The following is a 10,530-nucleotide window of genomic DNA, read 5'->3' on the forward strand; positions in this document are numbered from 1 at the left end:
TTCGGTGGTTCGCATTGTCATTGTTGTAACCCGGCGTGTGCAGGGAATTGTGCGTATATCCATACATACATATGTATGCCCAGTTAAAACGAACAATGACCAGATATATCGACTTCAAATTGGTGATATATTGAAAACCAGGCAATTTAGACAAGCCATCAACAATGACAGTATGTAACTATTTGTTGATGTATGTAACTCTAAGAGGCAAATTTGTAAACGTATCGAACTGAACTAGTTTTGTCTGGTATAGTCTAACTATAGTCTAACTAATCTCGATGTAACTTTGGGCAGCAGCTGCCCTGCACCAAAATTGTTAACTGAGAGTACTTCTATTACTTTTCTTTTCCCACAGTGATTTTTTTGGCTTTATAGGCAATACTGGGAAATTCTCAAAGTTTGAATTCCTGTTTACATATAAAATAAACGAGACATTACATGTGTCTTTTGTTTACTTAAAGTTTTTATACTAATTCACAAAGCACTTGTCTCAAATTTTTATTATTACGAGACTCACTGCTCCAATAAACAAGATTCGGTAGCGGTTTGAAAGTTCTTTTCAACAATTTTAAAGTCAGAGAGGTCGTTATTAAAGCATTGCTTCTCAATTATGGCACATGTTCCCCCATATCGCCCCCACACCACAGTCATTTGTGTCAGCCCCCTCATCTCACTTGGGTATAAACTTTTAAATGTGGCGGCGCCGCGGCTAGGAAAATTTATGCCAACTAACTTTTAATAATAATTTTAATTGCCAAACAGCAGCAGCAGCACCACCACCGCCACCACCAGTTCTTGGACATCGAGCCAACCTTGCCTTGCTTTTGGAGTTGGGGTGAAGTTCTAAAGTTCTATATAAACATGTTCATTCTTATTTCATTATTTTTTTTTTTTTCAAGAAATTGGCGCACATGTTGACGAGAAAAATAAAATATAAATGTCATGCTGACTAAGGGGAATATGACCGAGTTTTTTATTCCCTCTTTTTGCTTTCCAACCACTTTGCGTACTGGACAAAGAGCAAATAAAAAAATAAAAAGAAAACTTTGCCAGAGTACAAGTCCGTAATGTGCTTACATATCGCTAAAGTAGCAAAGTATTTGAAAACAATTTTCGATACTACTTATAAAGGAATTTTTATCCATTTTGATCCCATTCAGAACTACGTAATACCAAGTTGATTTATAGTGAAAAGAATTAAAAATTGGTCTACATACAGTATAAATACGCATGCGTAAAAACACATTGAAAATATCATTCATGTCTAGACTACTTAGTCCAAATCTAATACTCATTTTCAATAAGCTCCAAATTACATAAAAATCGACTCGTGGAAAATGTTGTCTTCCTTTGCTTATTAAGACTGCAGATTACTATATTTGTTCGTAATCAAACGGTTTTTAATGTGTATTTAGACTTTAACTTGCTAATGTCAATAAGAATCCTCTTTTGAGAGTTTAACCAATCAATGTTTAACGAAAATTCCATGAACTATCGAGAGTTAACTGCAACTTAAGTGCATTTTTAATGACTCTTTGAGATTTACTTGAAATGGAAATACGTGTTATTTACAAATCGCTTTAAATATTTAAATTTAAGTTTCACCTTCACTGCACTGTCAAAACTAATTGAACTAATAGAAAATTTGTTACTTTTTATTCACGCCCCGTGCGCATTCCGATAAGGAGATGAAGATTATACAGCGGCTGACTCGCACATTTTGGTGTGGGGGAGTAGAGAGGCGGTGGGTTTTAACTCTGTGCCTTGAAGCTATCATCCTACCACCCACCACTTAACCATTAAAAGATTATGAATTTTTGTGAAATATTTTTAGAAAGATTTTTTCAACGCGACGAAAAAGTAATCTTTGCTCCTCTTCTACTCAACCTTATTTTTCTGGGTGCGAAGTGCCGCAGGGCGCCAACAAAGGTCCATGTCGGTGTACATACTTAACTGATTTCCGAGAATTTTTCACATACAAGAAGGTTGGAGCAAAAAGAACATAAGTAGACCAGGGCAAAGCTGAACCGAACATACTGAAGTGGGTGGTGTGGAGTTTTCTCTTTATTTTCGTTTCCCTTCCTTATAAGAGTGGGGCAATCAGTTTAAAGCTGTCAAGGCAACACTGAGGATACTCAATAAGGCTATAAAACGGGAAAACTGATGTTGTGGAGGCGCCTCGGCGTATGTGTGTGAGTATCAACTTTAATCAGGAGAAAAGCCGCTCAAATGCGAATATATACATTGAGGTTTTACTTTTTTGTCCGACAGTCAGCTCCAGCAACCGCAATTCATAATACCGAAACGTATACAGCAAACTCTCCTCAGGAGGAGCGGAGATGGCAAAGAGCTGAGTGTGTATGAAGAAGTGTGGCATTTGTGGGCACATCATTATGAAGGGCTGATTTTGAGTTTTCTAAGGCGGCGGCCGAATGGCGACTTTTTGCTTTTCTTTTAGTACTGTTATTGTTTTTGTAACGCTGCCTGCTTGAGATGTCAAATAGTAACATCAACAAAACAAAAACAAAAAAGCAAAAAAATAATAACAACAACAACAGGAAGCACTTGAAAATTGAAATCAAGCGTACGTTGGGCGCCAGCAAATGCCGCCAACGCAACGCAATGCAAAAAACCAAAGCAAAACAAAAGCAACAAACAAAGGTCCTCGCCTTGCGATTTGCATATGAATAAAGGTACGAGAAAGAGCTCACTCACTCGTAAGAGTGAGAAAGCTGCACAGAAAGAGAGATGGATATAGAGAGGGGGAGTCAACTAGAGTAAGTAGAGAAGCAGTATATTGGGCCCACTTACTAAAATTCGGCTATGCGACTTATGTAGACCCTTTTTTATTGATACAACTCAATTGATGTTTTTCAATTTGATATCCAAGGGCGATATTTAAGCAGTTTAAGGGGGAGAAATTTTAAATCCTCAGTCAAATCTATGAATATATTTCTGATATTAGATAGATAGATAGATTTGGGGAAACTGAAATACTCCATATAACCCAATAAATCTAAAAATTTAGTTATAAAAGCAAAAAAGTTAAATAAAACTAATGTGGTCGATAAGACTCTTGTTTCTTTCATGATGCTTTGTTCACAGCAGTACACAAAGATCCTGATATAGTTAACGTGGCCTGCCGCATAGAATATGAAAACGATTTGCTGTTTGGCATATGAATAAGAACAACAACAACAACTACAAGAACAACACAAATATGCAATATATGTAAAATGATGGGTATAGAGAGAAAAAAGGTATTGTTGTTGGGGCCCCCCTCTAAGCTTATGTTGTAGTTGGTATTGCCGCCGGTAACAATATCGTTCAACGTACAACGCTTGTTGCCATTTGTTGCTCTTAGTGGTGGGCGCTAGATGGCGCCACACGACAGCGAAAATTGAATAAGAAGGCAATTGGCAAGACAGCGTCAAGCGGCTGGGCTACAGACAGAGGCAGGGCCAGGAGCAGAGAAGAGGCTGGTTTACGAACAGGCAAAGCAGGAAGCTATACCTATAACAACATACTCCCACTCCAACACACAGACACATACATACACACCACGACCAAAAAGTTATGTACTATACCTCCGGATATTTTCCTCCATACACAGGCAGGTTTTTCTTTTCCTTTTTTTTTTTTTTTTTTGCTTGTTTTGGATTGCTTTGAATTTAATGGAAAATTTATTGACGACATGCCGCTTAGTCGTTTGACTTGGACCTAGACTTTTGCCTTTTTCCCCCGAAAATCCACAAAAAGCTTCTCATCCCTGTCACACCCCCGCCACAATAATTGGGTGGGTTCCCGTCGCCTGCTATATCATGTGTGCAAAACTTTTCACATTTGGTTTGGTTTCATCAACTTGCCCATGCCCTGCAATTGATGTAGTAAATAGTTGATGATTATACCCACGAGAGGAGGTGTGGAGGGAGGAAGGGTGGTTGGGATTTGACAGAGAGAAAATAGTCGATATCTATACAATACACAAGTCAAATAGCAGAATGAAGAATGACTAAACACAGAGACATCTAAACATATTTAGATTTAGCCAAATTGATTGATTGTTTTTACGCATTTAGTAAATCACTTGACAAGAAAATCATTTTAATGCGGGACAGATATAGGGATAATCTACTTGATGGTCTACACATGGTCGATCAACCTTGCACTCTCCCTTTCTTTCCCTCTCTCAAGGCACACTTTCCCTCATGCTTGGAATACATGCTTGTTTGGTCAACATCAAAGTAAAATACTTATGTACATTGTACTTTTACTACCTATCATAGATACATTTCTATTCATGTTGGCGTGGGAATAATGCAAGCTGACAAATACAAGGCTTTAAAGTCATTGAAATTCATTCGAAATACTTTAAAGTTTGTATAATTTACCTAAAGATAGGAAGATTAATGAAGCATGACCTAAACTTTCTTATTTTTCTTCCACTTGGTTTCAAAACTGCATTGAAAAATATTTGATTATTCTTTGATTTAAGATTTTAAAAACATTTTTACGAAAAATACCAACAAGATTCAGACAAATTGACTAATTTTGCAATAGAAAAATTAATAAATTATACAGAATTCTAGCCAACAATTGATGTTTTCAATCTTAGAATACTTATGTAAATTTCTTTCGTATTTTTTTAGTGTCTACTAGTAAAAGTTGAAAAACCAATCATTCTTCCTTTTATGCGTGAAATAAGAAAACAAAGGACATATCTGAATAAATAGCAATAATTTTAACGTCTTAAGATAGTTAAAAATTTAATGTCATTAAAGAGCTTATTTCTGTCTTTCAATATTAAAAAGAAAAACGCTTGACTATACAAATGCCAATAAAAAAACGGTGCTTAATTTCAAATAAATGGAAAATAAACTATTATAAAATGAATGAAAAGGTCGTAATCTTTTTAAAAATCTTTTAGTTATCTTATAACTGGCTAAACGAAAAAGATTTTTAATGCCAAACTCAAATATGAAATAGACTTTTCTATTGTTTCTTTTTCACCACCCACAGAGAGAGAGAGCGAGGGAGATAGCAAAACGTCATGCCTGTTTAACTTTTTCACTTACAATAAATTAGAATTATAATTTTCGCTTAGCCAAGTCAAATCAACGACGCAATAACCGAGCAATGGCAAATTCACATGCAAAAGGACAATTCTAACCGAGTCAAGAGGCCACCAAAAGCAGAAACAAAATCGAGCAACCCCAAAAAAAAGGAAAACCCGATGAACATTTACCAAAAAAATAAAACTGAAACTGAAGCATATATGTATGCAAGTATGTATGTATGAAGGCACAAGGATAAAGGGTAGTTTGGCTAGAATATCCTAAAACTCCCGACGGCATATAAAGGTTGAAAGAAAACAAGAAGAGCAGACACCAGAGAGAAAGAGAAAGGACAAAATACCGAAAAACTTTTCTTGCGTGTTTTACCGAGTTAAATATTTCATGTAGCTGATTTTCTTTATACGATTTTCGACCTACCCCCAACCCGACTCCCTCAATAACCCACGCCACTTAAGTGAAAGAGAAAAAACTCAACAAGTTTTGCTAGTGAGTCTTGAGGGGGTTATCTATCTGCCGTTCCGGATCTTATTGGTTTATGATCGAATTGAAATTGCATTCACTCACCTGTTGTTGGCTCCTTGGTGAGTGTCAGTTGTCCATTGTTGTCGGTTAGCAAAAGCAGCAGGAATTCAATGATGAGAGTGACAAAAACGCGTCGATTGTGAAACAAAAACATTGCAGCAATCCAGCGTTATTTCCTGTGTGTTGACTGTGTGTGTGTGTTGGCCCCCCAACATCCAACAGCCACAGAAACCGCAATGGTTATTTGATTTTTGTATTCCCTTTTTCCTGTTCTCCTTTCGTTTTTCGTCTTATTTTTTTTTTTTTTTCTTTATTTTATTATGTTAATTTGATTCTTTGTAAACGATGAATTTGACGTTGATTCTCGTCTTCACATTGGTTGCTTTTCACATTGGTAGTCAATTTTCTCATTATTACATTTCAGGCTTCATTTTAACAAAAATACGACAAAAAAAAAAGAAACAAAATGGCAACATGGAGGAAAAAAATGGAAAATAATAAATCAGCGAATTCTATTTGTTGAGTATTCCCACACACATACACACACACACACATAGAAAGAGAATATTTGGTAATACATGTATATGTCTATGTATTTCCATTTGCCTATAAAACATGCATAAATATTTTACGCGAGCAACAGTGCGTATACGTAATTTGCTTAATAGTCCGCACAAACACGCCACAAAAGTACAGCAAAAAAAAAAACACACAAACACACACACACACAAACACACACACACACAAACACCCACTGGCGCCAGGCGTCAAAATGTCATTTGTTTAACAACGTTTTTGGAGATTTTGCGTGAAATTGATGGCCGCACCACGACCAGAGGACCCCGAGCAGGTGCACGCTCCACAGCACCACAGCGAGAGACCCCGAAAGTCAGGTGTCTGGCTTTGCTGTCGCGCGGTTAAACAAAAGACTGTGGTTGATAATGGATTAAGGAGTCAATTGCGCAAGTACTACCAAAAGTTTCATACGCACAAGAGAGATTTATATATTTGCCCTTCACTCAATCGGATTCCAAGTTAGTGGTTAACCTATTCACTTCATCGGTTGCTTTTGGTAGATATATTCTTGCGTAATAAGTAAAATTTTAAATTGAGTGGTAAAAAGTTTTCAACTTGTTGGCAATTCTCCATTTACTGATGTGAGCAAAGTGACTTTAATATTTATAATTTTCATATTCGACTTGAATAAATACTTTTAAAAGGGTTTTTCTCAAAAAACAGTACAAAGGAGTACCTTCAACATTTGAAAATGAAATAGTTTTTAATTAAGAGTATTTAAATAAGAAATTTCTTGTTTTCTAAAGAGATGTTCATATATTCTAACAAAATTCCAATAGTTAAAAGCCTAAAAGGTCACGTCACTTATTAATATAACTTTTAATCAGGCTCTACCTATCGGAGGTTTAAATAAACTTTTAAGACAAAGAAACAATTTACTAAAATCATCTTTTAAAAGCACTTGCAAGCTTGACATTGACTGAGTTACGATTATAAATACATAAGTATTCCAATATATTTGTGACCTTTAATGCCAAACATATTGAATGGCTCAAACATAGCTTTGGAAAAATGATTAAATATATTTTCAAGCTACTGAGTCTTGAGGTGTATGTATGTATGTATATATGTATATATTTGTACATTATAAGCATGTTTGAAAGTGCTCATAACTTTCAGATTATAACATCTTTATTATTAGCTATTCTTTGCCATCGTTTTTCTCTATTGCCCTGGCACATCCTTTTATCATTAAATTTCCGCTGTCCTTTTGTTGTGGCCCTCTTCTAGCTGCGATAAATCTCAGACTTTCTTTCGTTAGGTCATCTATTTCTGGCAGTTTCAACAAACTTCCATTACACACGCATCATCATCATCATCATAATGAGCAACAGCAGAAGCAGCAGCATCGTCATCATCATTGCCATAATAACGATATGATGCCATAAAAGGCAGGGGGCACATTTCAATTTCACCAGCAAAAGCAAAACAAAAAACCGAAAGAAAAAAGACAACAAGTACCATAAAGGCGCGTGTATCTAGAAGATACATTTCTAGCTTAGAGTGCACGACGAATTTGCGCGGCAAGAAGAAAAAAGGCGAAAAAAGAACTAAATAAATAAAGTCGCATAAATGAATGTTAAAATATATTTCGGTTGCGGTGGCGGCGACAGCGGCTGCTGCTGCTGCTGCCGCTTCGCCATTATTATTTTTGTTGTTATTTCAACTATCAAAGGCTTTTATTTGTTTTTTTTTTTTGCACAAAAAGTACACGAATAAAGCACATGGGAATGGCTACGGCAATGGCACTATGAAGCAGCGCAGCAACCGCAACTGCCGCCTGCCGACCACAGACAAAGTTTTAAATGTATGACAATTGAGGTTTTTTGTTGTTGTTATATGTATGTATTTAGTTTTGGGGGTTTGCAAAAAATTAAATAAATCAGAAAGGGAATAAAAAAATGTGCAATACTAAAAAACATTTTGCTGATTTCTTGTTCTGTATTAAAGTTATTTGCACGTAAATTCTGTATGCAATTGTGTTTATTTGTTTATGGCTTGAAAAGTTTTATATTCATATTTTAATAAATATAAATACATAGGTACATATACGAAAAAAACGAAAACAGAAAAAACATTTAAATACTCTTACTTGTCGAAGGTGAAATACTCTTTCAGTTTTTACGAAGATTGTTTTTAACTTAAAATGGAGTGAAACTTTCGGAACCAAAAATTCTTTTGCAAGCTATATTTATTTATGTCTGACGAATTTCAGAAATCATTAAAAGAAGCAACTTAACAGTTCGGCACTAATTATTTCTTATAAAACTTGTTTAATTTTTTTCAAATCCTTCGTAAACATAGCAAGTCTCTTGCAAATTTGTAACTTGGAATGGTACAGTTTTTAAATTTAGTTATATTTAAAGAAAATGAAAATTTCTATAAATTTCTTTCCAGAAGTATGAAATATTTTGTTTCTTCTACTTTGTTATCTGTCTAAGCTTTAGACTCTAAGTATTTAAGGAAAAGCAAAGTTTCTAAATAAAAAAAAACGCAGAATTAAACACACACAAGGATAAAAGTTGCCTTAGCCTTTTTTGGTGGGGATTTTGCTTCTTCTTAGCACAATCAAATTTTGAACGCAAAATGTTCGATTCCCTTGAAATTCTACCTTTTATTATGTTTATTCTTGCTTCTTCTTCACCTTCAATAACAACAACAACACCGACAACAAAACCAACAACAACATCATCATCTTAATAGCATCAGCATCAGCAGCAGGCAGCAAGCAGCGCAGCTTACTAAGCTTTTTTCTGATTCCGTTTTTACTCCTTGTTTTCGCTTTGTTGTGCGACTGAAACACACACACACACACACATACACATACAATTCATGAGCTTTGCTTTTTTTCTGCCTGCCTGCTATAACCGCCGCTGTTGCTTCACATTGTAAATGTGTTTGTTGCTCTGTCTCTCTCAGTGTGGGTGTGTGTGTGTGTGTGTGCGTACATGCGTGTGTGCTTTTCGTCTTTGTGATGAAGAAGAAGCCCAAAAAGGAAGAAGACGAAAAAGAAACACCAACACAACAACTCCTGTTCTTTGGCAGCCGTGTTTAATTGCGTTTCATCATATCCTTTTCGGCCAGCTTGGTGGTTCCTTTTTCATTTTGTTTTCCTCTGTCGATTGTTTGTTTGGCATTTCGCTCATTTTAAAATATTCATTTCATATTGTTTCCGCACCGCACAACCACCTATGCCGCCGCCCACGCACTTGCTTTCTTTGTTCTTCTTCTTCTTTGTCATTATCGTGTTCTTGTTGTTCTTCTTCTTGATATTTGCTATGGTTTGCCGGCGTGTTTCGCTTGGCTTATTATGTCATAACTTATATTCCTTTTAACAGGACGAAACAATGCTGGAATTTGTACAATTGCCGCTGCCGTCGCAGCCGCTGCCAATGAATCACATTTCGCTTTCTTTGTGTACGCATTGCACCGGCTATTTCTAAGCTCCCCTCTCTCTTGCGTTTCCCTCTCTAACATCCTCCCACTATTGTCATTGTTGTTGCTGTTGTTATTGTCTGTTCTGCCTTTTTTGTATTTCCGTTTTATGTTTGTATTTCGCTGCCTATCAATTTTTTTGTTGTATGTATACGCTCTCTCACTCACACTCACGCACTACACACACACACACACACTCACACAAATTCATTGTAAAGAAGCGCCGCCGGCATACGTATTACGCACACAGTTACACTATAATATTGCAATTTTGTTTTTGTTGGGTTTTTTTTTGTTTGTTTGTTGCATGCGTTTATATCTTTTTAAACACACACTGAAATAAATGCCCCATGGCTTATTGAATACGCGTAGGGAAGGCGGCTTAAAATTATTATATTTAATTTTTTGGCGAACTATCTGAACACAAACTCACAGCACGCACCAACTCAAACCCGCAACTTTGCCAGCGAGCAGAGCCAAAGCCAAACACTTCCAAACACTTTGTACGCCATTCGAGTACTGCGGCCGCCAGAGCTTTTTTGTATCTGATGGATACGTTTTGCCGGCGAACGACTACCGACGACTTTTGTTTTGTTTGCGCCGCAAAAAAGAAGGCAAAAAAATTTTCAATGGCAGCGTCAAAAGCTCGCTTTCGCTTATGAATGGAAATTGGGGGAGGGGTGCAGAAGGCGAAGTTGGATTTAAAAAGAAGGGCACAAAACAAACCAAACGTAGTCAGTGTTGGGAAATCTGGCGACTAGATGTTAAATATGTCTGACTGTAAAATGTGTAGCTTAAATATTTATTGTACAATTTAAAATAATAGTATTAAAAGATGTTCGAATGGAATGCGCTTATTAAGGAAAGATTTCCAACACTTGTACAAAGTCTTGTTTAGTTTCATAGCAAGCAGCTTTTGTCA

The 10,530-nt window shown here is 36.2% G+C and overlaps 1 protein-coding gene across 2 annotated transcripts in view; it reads right to left on the bottom strand.

Moving 5' to 3' along the window:
• Nucleotides 1-10,173, bottom strand: part of plum — a 59,809-nt gene extending 49,636 nt beyond the window's left edge. The window contains exons 1-2 of one of the 2 annotated variants that reach the window (XM_068297120.1): nt 10,042-10,173; nt 5,640-6,022 (exon numbers count right to left, since the gene is read on the bottom strand). In XM_068297120.1, coding sequence (XP_068153221.1) covers nt 5,640-5,751 — 112 coding nt within the window. In that variant the 5' untranslated portion in view covers nt 5,752-6,022; nt 10,042-10,173. The remainder of the gene's footprint in view (nt 1-5,639; nt 6,023-10,041) is intronic. The other variant, XM_068297121.1, reaches the window with a different exon arrangement.
• Nucleotides 10,174-10,530: the final 357 nt, after the last annotated feature.

The sequence above is a fragment of the Drosophila tropicalis genome, unplaced genomic scaffold (assembly GCF_018151085.1).
Source record: "Drosophila tropicalis isolate 14030-0801.00 unplaced genomic scaffold, ASM1815108v1 contig_859, whole genome shotgun sequence".
In the NCBI taxonomy this organism is placed as follows: Eukaryota; Metazoa; Arthropoda; class Insecta; order Diptera; family Drosophilidae; genus Drosophila; species Drosophila tropicalis.